Below are 16,053 nucleotides of genomic sequence, written 5' to 3'. Positions count from 1 at the left end.
GTCAGTGTAAACAGCTAGTTTGATTGGCGGCCACTGAAATCTAGAATCTTCAACATTAAGAAATGAACAGTGACCAATCACAATGCAGTCCACTGTATAGAATGGAAAGAATTGATAAGATGCGGTTCCTCCAATCACAGCTTCTGTCTCTCCCATGCTGTATTCTGATAGGTTTACCTACGTACCCTATCAGCAACCTCTGATTGGAGGAGCAGAAGACCATTAGGAATCAGTGACAACAGGATAGGAAATTGCTCGTTGGAGACAGTAATGCAGATGCTGGAACCCAAAGTTGAAAATTGTGGCGCTGGAAAAGCACAGCAAATCAGGCAGCAGTTGCTAGCAGAAACCAATTCTAAACAAGGTCAGGATCAGGGATTATCTTTAGTCTTGGTCTGGATTGAAAACGGTCTTTAGCCAAGACCAGAGTCTACCATGACCTTTAGCCAGGATCCTGGACTTCATCATCTAGGGGTTGGTAGATGGGTGGTGAGGTAGAACAAGGCTTTAGTGGAGTGAGAACAGTTTCGAACAAAGGTACTTAGCTAACTTGGATCTAAGAAAACTTTAAAGCTCTGAGGTAATGAATTCCTTGCAAATCAATGTGGAAACTGTAGTTAAACACTATGTAAATTCAGGAGTTGAAGAATATAGTGGATCCCGCTGTGGTGAATGTTGTTTTAACTGTTATATTTAAATCAGACATTGAATCTGAACTGCAATAACGAATATAGTAACTGCTTGGTTTAAAATGATCCAGTTGCGTAAGTGCTAGAAATACATTCATCATGACCTCACCAGTAGATGTGTTTAAGAGTGGTGGCTTTTTGTAAAATCAAAATTTGTGTCAGTTAGGAATGTAGGTTTACGCGCTGAGCTGGAAGGTTTGTTATCAGACATTTAGTCACTATACTAGGTAACAGCATGAATAATCCTCTGCATGATGGTATGGCCCACTTTCTATTTATCTGTTTAGGTTTCCTTAGGTTGGTGATGTCATTTCCTGTTCTTTTTGACAGGGGGTGGTAAATGGGATCCGAGTCAATGTGTTTGATAGAGTTCCCATTGGAATGCCATGCTCCTAGGAATTCTCATGTGTCTCTCTGTTTGGCTTGTCTAAGGATGGATGTGTTGTCCCAGTCAAAGTGGTGTCCTTCCTCATCCGTATGTAAGGATACTAGTGAGAGAGGGTCATGTATTTTTTGAGGCAAGTTGATGTTCATGTTCAGAGACACACACAAGAATTCCTGGAAGCATGGCATTCCAACTGGAACTTTATCAACAAACACATTGACTTGGATCCTATTTACCACCCCCTGAGAAAAAGAACAGGAAATGATGTCACCACAGGAAATTACATCACCAACTCAAGGAAACCTAAACACAAATAGAAAGTGGACCAACCACCAGCGTTTCATCTGGAAGCTGACTCACACTGTTACCTAGTATGGTGACAAAACATCTGAAAACAAACCTTCCAGCTTAGCGAGCAAACCTACACCCAGAACCTCAACCTGAGCTACAAATCTTCTCAAAATTCACTTGCATAAGTTATTTTGAAACAAAGAACCTTTGTTGCTAACTTATACCACTTGTCTCATACCAAGTTAAATACAATGTTATCTAGGAAAGTAATGTTTTCCTTATACGTTGTGGCTTTAAGTTTAATGGTGAGTTGATAATTGATGGGTACATTGATTTTTTTTGTGCAAGTCCAAACACCTTCAACACACATACAGGAGGTATTTAGCGGCATGGGGGGGTGGGGGGGGAAGCACGGTGGCACAGTGGTTAGCACTGCTGCCTCACAGTGCCAGACACCCGGGTTCAGTTCCTGCCTCAGGCAACTGACTGTGTGGAGTTTGCACATTCTCCCCATGTCTGCGTGGGTTTCCTCCGGGTGCTCCGGTTTCCTCCCACAGTCCAAAGATGTGCAGGCCAGGTGAATTGGTCATGCTCAATTGTCTGTCGTGTCAGGTGCATTGGTCAGGGGTAAAAGTCAGGCTGGGGAATGAGTGTGGGTGGGTCACTCTTTGGGCAGTTGGTGTGGACTTGTTGGGCCGAAGGGCCTGTTTCCATACTGTAGGGAATCTAATCTAATCTCAAGTATTGTGTTCTGGACAGATGTATCTATTACAGGAAGATTGATGAAGGAAAGTTAAACATGTTTTTCTCTTTCATTGGTTCTCTCACCACCTGCCATCAATCCAGACTAACAGGAATATCCTTTAGGACAAAACTAGTTTAATCAGTTGCACTCCTGCTGCTGAACCACCCCTGGTGATTGTCATTGAGGTCCTCCACCCAGAGTACATTCTGTATCCATATCAAGCTCCGTGCTTTCTCCAACTGGTATCGAACATGGAGGAGTACTGATTCATCAGCAGAGGGGAGTAGGGGGCGTAGTGGTAATCAGGAGGTGGTTTCCTTGCCCATAATTTGACTTGATACCTTCAAGTATTATGGAATTTGGAGCCAATTTTGAGGATTCCCAAGGCAAATCCTTCCTGACTGCATATTATTGTGCTGGCACCTCTGCTGGGTATGTCCTGCCAGTGGGACAGAACATATCCCAGGATGGTGATGGTGGTGTCTGAGACATTGTAAGATACAAGTCTGTGAATATGCCAACATCAGGGTGTTGTTTGATTAGTTTGAGATCAGCATCAAGGCACTTTAAAAGATGTAGCCATTTGCTATTTGCGTTCTCCAGAAGATAGTAGCTGCTGAGTTGAATTCCTTTTAAAACGTCCATCTGTGGCTCTTGAATTATCAAGATAAAAATCAGTAGAGTTTGAAAAAGAAACAAAGTACTGGAGAAAGCCAGCAGCACTGGCAGCATCCTCAAAATGGTTCTGAAGTTGCCACTGGACTCAAAACATTAACTCTGTTTCTCCAACACTTAGTTTTTGTTTCAGATCTTCAGTACTTTTATTTAAACAGACAAGCAACTAAACCTCCCCCACCATCCCCACACCACCAAACTTCTTCAAAATCCCACCTTCACACTGAGAACACCCTCTGTGTTGTGTAGCACTTTCACCATGCTAAATGGGACAGACTTCAAACAAAACTAGCAACTCAAGACTGGGCATCTATGGGGTACTGTGGATCATTAACTGCAGAACTGTACTCCAGTACAATCAGTAACCTCATGTTCCCCATTAAACCTCAGAGGGTAGCTCGTCATTCCAACAGTGTCCTAATCGCACGCTCACTTATCTGTCCTTGGCATGCTGCAGTACTCCAGTGAATCACAGTGTAAACTAGAGGAACAACACCTCATCTTCAGACGAGACATTTCACAGTCTTCTAGACTTAAGATTTGAAGGTTCAACATCTTCAAATTGTGAACCAACTCCCATTTCTTCCCTTTCTTTTAGCTTTACTTGTTACCATGTTCTCTGTTACCATGTCCTCCCACCACCCCAGTGGGACCGTCTTCTCTTTCAAGTCTGGCAGGAGACATACCATTGTTCTGCCATTCTCACATTCCAATCACTTCATCGAAATGATCAATATCTTTTCTCCACCAGCACTCTATACACCACAACCCCCAACCCGGTTCAATGGAGAGTGCAGGAGGGTACGCCAACAGCAGGAGGACCAGGCATACCTAAAAATAAAGTGTCGATCAGGGGAAGTTACCACGCGGGCTACGTGCATGCCTAATAGCAGCAAGTGATGGACAGAGTTAAGTGGTTCCATGGTAGTGGACAATTAAACAGCTCATTGGAAGAGAAGGCTCTGCAAACGTCCCATCCTCAATAATGGAGGAGACCAACACATCAGTGCAAAGGATAATGCTGAAGCATTCACAGCAATCTTCAGCCATCTCGGTCTCCTCCTGTAGTCCCCAGCATCGCAGGTGCGAGTCCTCAGCCAATTCGATTCACTCCATGTGATGCCACAGAATCATAAAATCCCTACAGTGTGGAAGCAGGCCATTCGGTCAGTCCTCCGAACAGCATCCCCACCCACACCCACATCCACACTCAGCCGATCTCTGCAACCCTTCATCTCCCATGGCTTATCCACCTAGCCTGCACATCCCTGAACATTAGAAATAGTTGGAGGCAGAAAGACTATGGGCCCTGGCCCTGGCAACATTTGGCAACAGTACTGAAGACTTGTGCTCCAGACTTGCCACACCCCTAGTCAAGCTCTTGCAGCACAGTTACAACACTGGCAACTACCTGACAATGTGGAAAATTGCCCAGGTATGGTCCTGCACACAAAATGCAGGACAAATCTGACCGGCAGGAGGACTGCAGCAGCTGAAGAAGGCAGCTCGCTATCACCTCTCAAAGGGCAGCCAGAACAGACAATGAATGCTGGCCTGGCCAGAGATGTCCACGTGAATATAAAAAAAGGGAATGGTAGGACTAAGAAATGTGGGGTTCTTGGCTGACAAAGGAGGTTGAAATTAACATTGCAAAGGAAAAACAGGAGTAAGGCAGGAAATACAATTGAGAATCAGCAGAAATACTGAAGGTTGAGAGAGGAAGTGAGAAATAAGAGATGCAAAGAGGAATTATAAGGAAAGATGGCTAGCTAACAAAGGGCAGTCCCAAAGTCTTCTACAGGTATATAAACAGTCAAAAAGTTCAATGATGGGTACAGCCAAGTAGAAGACCAAAAGTGGAATTAAACATGGAGGCAGTGGTATGGCCGAGGTGTTACACGTCTTTACAAAAGGGGAGTCTGGCTGCCCAGGCCATGGTGACATTGCTGGAAACTATCACTAGAAATGTTCAAAATTGCTCAGGACTAAAGTCTTGTTTAGATAGTTGGCACTTATAGGTGACAAGACAAACAAGGATCTTGAAGGAAGGGACGGTAAAAATTGCAGGAGGAACAAATCTTTTAGTCTTTCCTGCTACAGAAGATTTGGGAATTGCAAACAATTACAGCCTTGTTTAAGGAGGCTTGAGAGGGTAATCCTGCCATTACAGACCAGTTAATTTAACTGCAGTGATGCGGCAATTTCTAGAAACAATTATTCAGTAATCACACGGGAAAAGATGGGTTGATTAGGAAAGGTCAGCATGAATTTCTAAAGAGGAAATGATGTTTAGCTCACCTGCTGGCAGAATACAGAAAGGCTCAATGAGGGTAACACCGTTGATGGGATATACATAGATTTCCAAAAGGAAAATTATAGGCTATGGTATATAAGAAATAGTAGCAACCTGGATCCAAAACTGGCCAAGGGCTAGGAAGGAGAGTAACGGTCAATGAATATTTTTCAGGCTGGATGTAGGTTTGTAGTGAAGTTCCTCAAGGGTTGGTATTGGGACACTTGCTATTCCTGATGGACATTAATGATTTGGCTCTTGGTTTCAGAGTTAGCAGATGACCCAAAGTTTGGAAGAATTGTAAATTGTGAGGAGGACAGTGGGGTGGGACTCCTAAAGCACATTGACAAGTTAGTGGAGTGGGTGGCAGATGAGGTTTAATGCAGAGACGTTTGAGGTGATGCACTTTGGTGGGAACAAGATTTATACAGGCATTCTATGGACCTCAGCTGGAGAGTTGCAAATACATTAGAGAGACTGCAGAAGTGATCATAGAATAGCATCCCTACGTTTATAACTGACTAATGTACCTAATCTAACATCCCTGAACACTATGGGCAATTTAGCATAGCCAAATCACCTAACTTGCATATCTTTGGATTGTGGGAGGAAACTGGAGCACCTGGAGCAAATCCATTCAGACAAGGGGAGAACATGCAAATGCCGAACAGACAATGGCTGAAATCGAACCCAGGGTCCCTGGCATTGTGAGGCAGCAGTGCTAACCACTGAGCCATCAATCAGAGGGAACAAGCCACTTTGGAATGCTGACATAGCTAGAGGGGTGGGGGGTGGGAGGTGGGAAGATGGGTTTGGTGGTGGCTTCGTGCTGGTGGTGGTGGAAATGGCACGATGATTTTTTTAACACAGAATTTGGTGGGAAAGTAAAGACAAGGGTGGCAAATGGGTTAGACTTGGCTGACAGCCAACCATTATGCTTTTGAACAGTGGAACATAGTCCTTGTTTGAGGAAAAAGCAAGACATTATGGAAATGCAACTAAGGAAGACTACACCATCAGAATAGATGTGACAGAGATGTACGAACTTTGAGAATGGGCTGGGGTCCTTGCAGGATTCAGGGTGTGGAAAAGTGTATCAGCTGTCAATATATTTGTAATGACTATCAGTAGACCCCAGAAACATGCCAGATGAAATGGAGAAGTCAAGGAAGGGAAGGGAATGATAGACTGTTTCTTCGTGAATTTCAGTACTGCCTAGTTTCAGAATCTTAAGAATGAGATTTTAATAATATCCACTGGTTTATAAAACAATCTAATTGTTTTAATATAAAATTATTGATTCATAACAAACCAAGACTCTTTCAATGGTATCTGAGATATCTTTTGTAAAACTGGAGATTATTCTATAAAGGTCACCTTCATCATTGTAAACTTGGTATTGTAAAACTCAATACTGGATGCAGAGGCAAACTCTTCCTTACAGGGATGTGGAATCCACCTACAGCAGTGACAGGCAATTCTGGATAGCTGGCTGTCAGATCAGAGCTTTCTGCCTGAATCTCCAATCAGAGCGGCCGGAAGGCTGACCAATCAGTGTTTCTACTCTTCAGCAACAAGAGCAAAAAGAGAAAAGGTTTTTGAGAAAGCAAAAGTTGTTTCTGGGGAGCTGCTCTTTCATCTTAATTGCCTTCTCCAGGGGAGCAGTGCCTGTGTGGGGAGGAGAGTGTCTCTTTGCCCTGACTCTCTCCCCAACTCACAGCCCCTTATTCCCATACTCACCTGGCCAGTGTCCCATCCATTGCAGTTTTCTCTATCACCCCACAGTTGCCACTCCTGGGTGCAGGCACCAGGCTGTGTGCATCTTTGCACAATTCGCTACTCCTCCAGCCATACCTCGCAGATTGAAGGAGCATCTTGTTGCGGAATCTTCCAGTTGGATGGTCTGTATTTAGAACTCTGGTGATGGGCTGGGTTCAGATTTCTGGGTGGTTCTGGCAGCCAGCTTTACAAGCCCGGTCTACCAGATGTCGACTAGGTGGGTAGCTGTGACTGCAATCTGTGCAGGATGCTGTTTGGGGAGTGGAGTGGGGAATAAAGAGCGAGACAAAATTTCCAGCAATACACAATAAAGTGAAAGATGTGGGGTTGCACATGGATAGTTATCCAATGAAGAAGCCATGTGGCAATTGGAAAACAAAGTATGCAAAACAGGTATTTTGTGAATGATGACACACAAAAATCCCAGAATTTTCCTTAGGCGATTCTATTTGTACCAAATCTCAAGAAAGCTTTAAACCAACAATAATAATCACAATGCACAAAATGTTAGAATTTCAATTTTTACATCAATTTATACACATATTACAGATAACCCTAACCAATTTCATCTTGTAAGTTAGACTGACCAAGGTCACTTGGTATGATAAACTACACAGCTTATGAAAAGAATAAAAACAGACAACTGGTATCATTCCTAGGTTTGCAAATTAAAAATACAAAGAATATGCAAACAGCAGAGAATCTATACATCTTAAAACATTCCCAATGAGACACTTCAGAGCACAGAAGTTGAAATTAATTCAGTTATCTCATTTACCAGTTGACAATATTCAGGGGTTACTTGCTTTGACAATGCAGTAATGCAAAAGAGGCAGGAACGCTGTAAAGGATTTCAATTTCTAACAAAAGGATGAGCTGCTACTGGGGGTAAATCCTCTTTCAACATTTAAATTATTCAATTATTTTAAATAAATCATATTTCTATGTGGCATATTCTTACCTGGTGAGAAGGCTCTTCACTGGGCAGCTCTGCACTTATCCAGAGTGAAATGATCTTTGTTGCAGCAAACTGCGGCTTCCCTGAACTGCTACATCCCTTACCTAAATCTTTGAAATGTACCTCTATTCAGTTACATTTCCGTCACTAATGGCTAAACAAAAAGGTCTGTAAAACAGAACGACACCCACCACTGGAGTGAAAACATGTGGAATGAAGTGAATATAGCTGCCTGGTTAATGTCACTGCCCACCCGACCAAATAGTGCACCATTTAACATATTACTACAAAAGACCATTCACTTTTTCAAGGTTTGCACCAATTCCAGATGTGGACACTGAAGTACAGGAAATGAGCTGAGAACCAGTCGCCTCAATATGCTTGCCAGGTACAAATGGGCTTAACACTGGGTGTTATAACATCACTGACACTCCATCAAATTTGTACATAGAGGGAGAACAGTGTGAGACTATGCAGTAGGGTGTAGACACGGTCTATATTCCTAGCACATTCTGGTTCGCCGCCTTAAATTCACCAGAAATGGGATGCAGACCACATGCAGGAAAGCACACATAAGTTCAGTCTCTCAGTCCCAGAGGAAATCATCAACCATACTGAATGAAACTTGATCAAACAGCTGGATCTCACAAGCACCCTAGGTCTGAATCTCACAACTCGGTTACATTCCTCTAGTTACCCATCAGGAATCATGCCACAGTATAGTCTTTAAATCAGAATCATGTGCACAATGGTCCCATTATTGAATGTTACTGGAACATGCAGCAACATTAGTTGCAATATTCAGAGCTGACAAAAGCTGCACAGAGTGGTAGCAGCAAGTCAGAGATGTGTGATCCAGCAGGAGCAGGAGAATGTTTTGGTTAACACAATGCATACAACTAGGACATCACTGAGCAGTGGCAATGTCCACAAGGTGGCATTGAAATTCAGTGAATCACTGCACATGTATAGGACCAAGGGCAGCACAGCTTACTGCAAGTCCAATTGTGTTCAGGCAGAAGTGACAAGCTTATGGACCACTGTATTCTGGGTGTTATTTACAGCATGAAACTCAAAGTATTGACAGATTGGAAGGTATTGGTTAGGCAAGGTATGAAAGAATATAGAACCAAAGTGGATAAATAGAGTTATGATTTAGCCAGCGATGATCTAAGCTAATTGCAAGGTGGACAACTACAACAGCCAGCAGAGCCCAAAGCATTGCACCAAGAAACATGCCACATACATTGAGGTTTAAGTTTTAAAACATAGTCAGCATTTTTCATTATTCCAACATTAATTATAAGCCTGCATTCTTTGTCTTTGCAAAGCAACCCTGTGCCAACTGATGTGGGCATTTTTTGCTCTGTTGCAAAATTGTGCATTTTCATAAAATAAAAGTTTACAACACAGTTACCATCAGTAGTGGTAGGTTAAAGAAAGAATGCCTATTTTGGGAGCACTTGGGTATTACAAAAGAAGAGAATACATGTAAAAAAAATGTACATCAGGATTTTTCTTAATTTTTTTTAAAAAAGAAGCAAAGAGCTGACACAAAATTATTCCCTGGAAAATGACATTGAATGCATCTTTTCTGTCTTCAGCAAGAGAACTGATTAGAAACATTGAACATTTAAAGAGAAATTTTGGTTTAAAACAAAACTGGGCTTGGCATTCATGTGAAATCTTCTTAAGCTGGTAGATTCCAATTTAACTGCTACAAAGCACATTTTTAAACCCCTAAATGGACTAGGCCATTCTGATAACTATTCACTTCAAATATATTAATTTAGTTCACCTCCACCATCACGTTCAAAGTAGATACAAAATCTTTGAGGTCTAGATGTATTGTTGTGTCGAATTGTATGGATTCAGAAAAGGTAAAAGATTGTTTTAAATGCAATTCACAAAATTAGCCAATCACATAGATTAGCTGCACAAATTGGCATCACTATCAGTGTACAGTCTCTAATAACTTTCCAGCACATTTGTTAAAAACTTTATGACTAAGTTTAGAGTAGAGTGTAAACAGTAGATTCGAGTTTTGAGAAGTTTTCTATGGTGAGACGGAGCTTCATGATTCTGGTTCAAATTCCCAGGTGCAAGTGACAACACTGCTAGCCAGTGAGAGACAGCGGCTGAACCATTGACTGAACATGCACCAAGTTACGGCACTCTGCAGATAGACACATGCTTTAAGATCAAATGACAAAATTGGACCTTTACAGAAACTTGGTCATTTCAAAGCATTAAAACTTGTCAGTTTTTCCATGCAATGTCATGATTACAACATTAAGACATTAACTCGTGACACATCAACATCTCTCCTGTTAACTGCCTGGCGATTCCTTACAAAGCAGAGAAATACACATGAAAGCCTTTATTTCTGTTTGATAACTTCACAAAAACCCTTGGGTGAGAGTCTCAACAGGGAATAGACTGAAAATGTTTAACAACTATAGTAAAATGAAAGTGCACTTGTGACAATAGGTAAACTCAGCACCCTGAACAGCCAGTGTGTGTGTGTGTGTGTGTGTGTTTGGGACATATATCTCCAACGTGGACCATCCATAGGTACAGCTCCCACTGGAGAGATGCAAAACTCTGAATTTACTTTCAAACAAAAAGTAATTTGTTTGGGAAGTGGAGATAGAGAAAAGAAAGAAAACCCACTTGATTGAAAAACTTGCTTGCTTTCCCATTGTATGGCAGTGCTGTGTGTAAAATGGATCTACTGCCAGCAAGATGGTGAGCTTTTGGTGAACTGAGCCAATCACAGTCAAAAACAGTGACAATTGAGGAGAAGAGGACCTGGCAAGAACAAACCCACACAGCCATTTCTCTCCTTCCTGAGTCCCACTTTTATGACTGTACTGTATCTGGTCTCAATCACAGTCAGACTTGTTCATCATCAAAATTCAAACAAAAATGCCCTGCTTAGGAGCAAGGAAGGCTGCAGACTCCAGATACTGTGCTCTGGCCTCTTTCCAATAATAAAGGATTGTATCAAATATTTTTAAAAATTGCAATACATGACCAAAACTGGAGGGACAAGTAGATGACGTACTTTTCTTAGGTTCCTTTGTTATATTTTGTGATTGCAATTGTAAGCAATACATTTGATGTTGCTGAATCATCAGTAACAAAAATAAGTATAAATGTCAGGTTTTAAAAGTTAGTTCACAGTCGCTGGGTCTCAGACCAGTGCAGGCACATTTCATTGAATATCCCAGTATTTTCCCTAAGGCACAGTATAATGCATGTACTGGTATCCCTGATACACAAAATAGAACCATGCCCACTAAAGGCATGCAATTAACTCATCACTAGCTAATATATTGACTAGCTAGGCTCATTGTTAACTAGGTAATGGTTAAAATAAGGCAATTTTCCTGTAGTAAGTAACAGCATGTTGAGAAATGCTTGCCCAAGCTGGCTTGTTCTGTAAGTCACACCGAACCAATGTGTCTAATATTGGAGGAGTTTGGGCAAAGCCAATAGGTTAATTCAACTCATACTCAATGCTCCTTGCTAACCAGAGGTAGCTGTCACTAGATTATTCCATGATTCCAGTTAGTCATTCTCCCAGCTGAAGGATGAGAACTGGTGGAAAGGCAAGATTTCACACTCTGCCCAATAACCTCCTACCTTTAATCCAGTGACCCATGGGCAGTTGAGGAGTTTTCCAGTTGGTATGCAGTGCAGAAGCGTGATTCTCAGAGGCCTAGGTGCACTCCTTTGCACAAACATAGTTAACATTTTTAACAAAAGGAATTAAATCTTCAGGAGCAGATCTGAAGATAGATTGGAGCGGCATTGTCAGTCTCCGAATTGCAGTGGAGCAGACAAGGGGCAGGGAAAATACATTAACAATTACAAAAGTAAACATTTTCTTGTATTTACAGAAATAGAACATGGAGTTTCCTGCCATACTCAAATTAGTGGTCAGTTAAACTCTCAGCTGCCTTGGCCCGTGAAGGTCAGTGTTTCCAACCAGTGGTTCTGCAATAATGAATTAAAGCAGAATCTGGACTTTAAAAACCTAAACCATTTTCGTCTCATGTTAAAATGGTCATAGCAAGATTTTTCCCTCAGACTCTGCACACTAAGCAGCTACAGCTATTTAATTCCAGTGGACAAGGACTCGTTTGGCCGATGCTGTTCCTGGTGGATCATCACTGCCCGATAGCTTGTCAGCCAGGTCAACAACCACCACAACCAGTCAATGAGGACTGGGTGAGTCATACACACCAGGACTAATCTGGGTACTTTGTACATTTAGTTTCTGTGGTCTTAAGCAGGCCTCAGCCAAAGCCTGGAGAATGGGTTATTATTCCTGACCTGGAGTCCTGGACAAATCTGTATGCTTTACTGGAGGTTTCAGTCCAATGAGATTATATTGAATTCATCAGTTCCTGATGAGCAGAAGCATCCAGCTCCTGAAGGGAATGGTTGAGATCCACACGTTCACGTTTGACAGGAGGCTCAGTCACTCCTCTTGAATCGGTATCCACCTCACTCTCCATCCCACTGCCGTCATCTGTTCAAAAATTCATTTTAAGATGTCACAAAATATCATACCTTGGACTTTGGAATCTAAGTTCGACCCCGACAGGGATGTGGTCAGCGAGAAACTAAAGCTCTCAAAGTACCTCGCAATTGAAAACCAAATTTGTTTTTCTCCCAGATATGACAAGTCAATAAACTTTCTTACATTCTCTTCCTACCCTGATTCCTTCATGTACAACATGACTACTTTCAAATAAATTATGAAACTAAACCTTCATCCATTATCCTATTTCAGGACTGATTAGTTGATTAAATGATACATTTGGGAAAAAACACAAGTCTGAAGATTCAGATACAGTTCTGAATAAACATTTAATACTTTTCTTTAGTTAAGAGGCTCAAACTAAAACAGATGCTATAGGTTTCTTGTAATTATCATCACGTGTGGCCTTGACATCTCCACAGCCAATGTTTGGAGATATCACAGGAAACCTAAAGGTCGCTTGGACTCTTATGGTGCAGTGATAGTATCCCCCACCTCTAGGCCAAAAGGTCTGGGTTCAAGTCCCACCTGGCACGGACTTTGTCTTAACATTTCTAAACAAGTTGACTAAATATATTATAATCAGAAAGTTCTTACCTTTCTCCATTTGAAGAGGAGATATTGAACTGAGGTCACCAAACTAGGAGAAACAAAACAAATACCATTAAAACTCCCTGGCACTTTGGTTCAGAATTACACAACTTGGAGAAATCCTCACATTCTTGTGATTCAATTTAAACTGACCAGCTGTTCTAAAACAAAAAAAATGGCATTTTTAAAGGACATGTCATTGTCACGTGTCCCTTGATTTGAGAATGACATCTATTCAGAATCATGAGTTCCTGCTGTGATCTTCATGTGACCAAACAGGCCAGTTCTCAATGTATGCATCTTTGGGGCCATGGGGTAGGATGGCCTGTGAGGTAGTGAAATGCTGAGAGCAGGATGTCTTTGATATGTTTGTCTGTCTCCAAAAATCTTTCTTGGAATCTCAATTAAAAGCCCCATCTTTGTTGTAGGATTATCACGGAGATTGACTCCCTTCCCTCCAACTCAGTCCATTCACCTTCACTTACACACTGCCCCTTGACAACACAATCTATAGATATGGGCATCATTATTCACAAGAACTTCTACCTCCCCACAACTTCATGGCTTCATCGTAATGCAGCTCCAATATCCCAGCCTGTCTGTCTTATGTCCAGCCTCACTTCTGTCTATTCATGTGATCAAGTTGATGCTCTTCCTTGGCTATTAACAATGTAAGGGAAAATAGTGGTGCTGTGGTAACGTCACTGGACCAGTAATCCATGCACTCAGGTTAACACACTGGGGACATGGATGCAAATCCCACTCCAGTGGCTGATAGATTTATTAATTGAATTTAAACTCTATATTGAAAGGATCATGAAACTATCACGAATTCTTGTGAAAACCTACATTGTTCATTAATAGCTCTTGGCAAAGGAAATCTGTCATCCTTACCAGTTATGGCTTAAACGTGACTCCAGACCTACAGCAATGTGACCAATTCGTAATCGCCCTCTGAAATGGATTCTCAATCCACTTAATTCAAGGGGTAATGGAAGTGTAAAGTAATAAAAGAATAGGAGAATTTCATGAAAGAATGAACAGAAAGTAGCTCCTGCATTGCCTTCAACCAAAGTCCATCAGCCACTGAAGCCCCCCAAAATACCACTAAACCGGACTCCAATGTTCAGCCTTTCCAAGAACAAAGAAAATTTACAGGCCAGGAACAGGCCCTTCTGCCCTCCAAGCCTGAACCAATCCAAATCCACTGACTAAATCTGTTACTGATGAAGGGCTTTTGTCCGAAATGTCGATTTTACTGCTCCTTGGATGCTGCCTGAACTGCTGTGCTTTTGCAGCACCTCTCTAACCTAGACCCTGTTACCCAATTCCCTCTGCTCCCCACCTACTCATGCATCTGTCCAGATGCATCTTAAATGAATCCACTGTGTACACCTCTACTATTTCTGCTGGCAATGCCTTCCAGATACCTATCACCCTCTGTGTAAAGTACTTGCCACGTGTATCCCCCTTAAACTTTTCACCTTTCACCTTGAAAGCATGACCTCTTGTTATTGAATCCTTCACCCTGGAAAAAAGTTTATCTCTATCCACCATGTCTATACCACTCATGATTTTGCAGACCTCAATCAGGTCCTGCCTCAATCTCCTTTTTTCTAATAAAAACAATCCTAACCTACTCAACCTCTCTTCATTGCTAGCACCTTCCATACCAGGCAACATCCTTGTAAACCTTCTCTGCACCCTCTCCAAAGCGTCCACATCCTTTTGGTAATGTGGCGACCAGAACTGTACACAGTATTCTAAATGCGACCGAACCAATGTCTCGTACAATTTTAACACGGCCTGCCAGCTCTTATACTCAATACCCCGTCCGATGAAGGCAAGCATACCATATGCATTCTTGACCACTCTATCCACCTGTACAGCAACCTTCAGGGTACAATGGACCTGCACTCCCAGATCTCTCTGCTCATCAACTTTTCCCAAGGCTCTTCCGTTTACTGTATAATTCGCTCTAGAATTAGACTTCCCAAAATGCATCACCTCATATTTGCCTCGATTGAACTCCATAAGTTCAAGTGTCTTTTTTTGGTTTGGTAAGAGCTTCCTCTACGGTTTTACGGAGCAATTTAGCACATTTTTATACATTATGTAAACAGGAAGAGGATACTGATTAGGAATGATCAGCCATGATCATATTGAATGGTGGTGCAGGCTCGAAGGGCAGAATGGCCTCCTCCTGCACCTATTGTCTACTGTCTAATTGAATGAACATTCCACAAACAAACTGAAAAATGTGCACATAAAATTAGGTTTTATTTTACAGCACAGAAGCAGCCCTCTGTCAACTCTTTCCTTTCTCCCGATATGCCTACATATTTTTCACTTCTCTAAAAAGCAATCCTTCAGCCTGAAATTCCACTTTGCTTTTCACTTACCTCTCCCATCACTGCAATAGGGGTCTCACCCGTTGCTAGGGCTACGCGATGTTCCACCAGATAAAACATGTATTCATCATAAAGCAGCCGGATCAGGTGAAAGGAACCAAAGCTGGCAGCACTGCGCAAGGTCAGATCCCGAATAACCATGGAGCTGAAATACAAGCATGTTGTCAGCACCTTTAAACAAATAATGTCAATTATTAAACACATCTCTTATTCAGAGTGCCGAACAAGAGGAACAAAAGCCAAGCACATGTGAAAGTTTCTAAGCCACCGGTATAGTTTCATTCTTAAACCATTAGGACTCTTCACTTTAATACTAAATGTTAATTCAGCTTCTTCCTTGCTCCCACAGGATGCCGACAAATCTGCCTAGTTTTTGATTCACTGGACTTTCAATACTCTGACCCGGCAGATTCTTCGTGAATACGCCGAGGTGGCACTGCAAAGCTATCCCATTATAGGTGAGTATTATTATGCAAGTATTAACAGTTGAGCCTGATCCGGTCCTCACCAACCATCCACATTCTTCTAGAAAGGGTCTTCTACTAATCCCCAGGATGCAGAAATTTGTAGCATTGCCCAGCAAACACAGAGAGCTGAATCTTGCACCTTTGACAATTCTGTGATTTGATCACTGCACTGGCTGCAAGTGACGGAGCACCCAGTGCAGGGACAGATCAAGTCACC

General features: G+C 42.0%; 2 protein-coding genes across 5 annotated transcripts in view; both read right to left on the bottom strand.

Moving 5' to 3' along the window:
* Positions 1-7,881, bottom strand: part of LOC140494485 (PALM2-AKAP2 fusion protein-like) — a 241,144-nt gene extending 233,263 nt beyond the window's left edge. The window contains exon 1 of the mRNA XM_072593703.1: positions 7,819-7,881. The gene's annotated coding sequence lies outside the window, so the exon portion shown is untranslated. The remainder of the gene's footprint in view (positions 1-7,818) is intronic.
* The window catches only part of rfx2 (regulatory factor X, 2 (influences HLA class II expression)), a 138,526-nt gene continuing 129,759 nt past the window's right edge, over positions 7,287-16,053 (bottom strand). For all 4 annotated transcript variants that reach the window (XM_072593708.1, XM_072593709.1, XM_072593710.1 and 1 more), the window contains 3 exons: positions 15,361-15,514; positions 12,965-13,007; positions 7,287-12,355 (listed from right to left, as the gene is read on the bottom strand). In XM_072593708.1, coding sequence (XP_072449809.1) covers positions 12,210-12,355; positions 12,965-13,007; positions 15,361-15,514 — 343 coding nt within the window. In that variant the 3' untranslated portion in view covers positions 7,287-12,209. The remainder of the gene's footprint in view (positions 12,356-12,964; positions 13,008-15,360; positions 15,515-16,053) is intronic.

Source organism: Chiloscyllium punctatum, chromosome 24 (assembly GCF_047496795.1).
Source record: "Chiloscyllium punctatum isolate Juve2018m chromosome 24, sChiPun1.3, whole genome shotgun sequence".
Taxonomy (NCBI): Eukaryota; Metazoa; Chordata; class Chondrichthyes; order Orectolobiformes; family Hemiscylliidae; genus Chiloscyllium; species Chiloscyllium punctatum.
The sequence above is the reverse complement of the archived record's forward strand: the minus strand, read 5'-3'. Positions and strand labels throughout refer to the sequence as shown.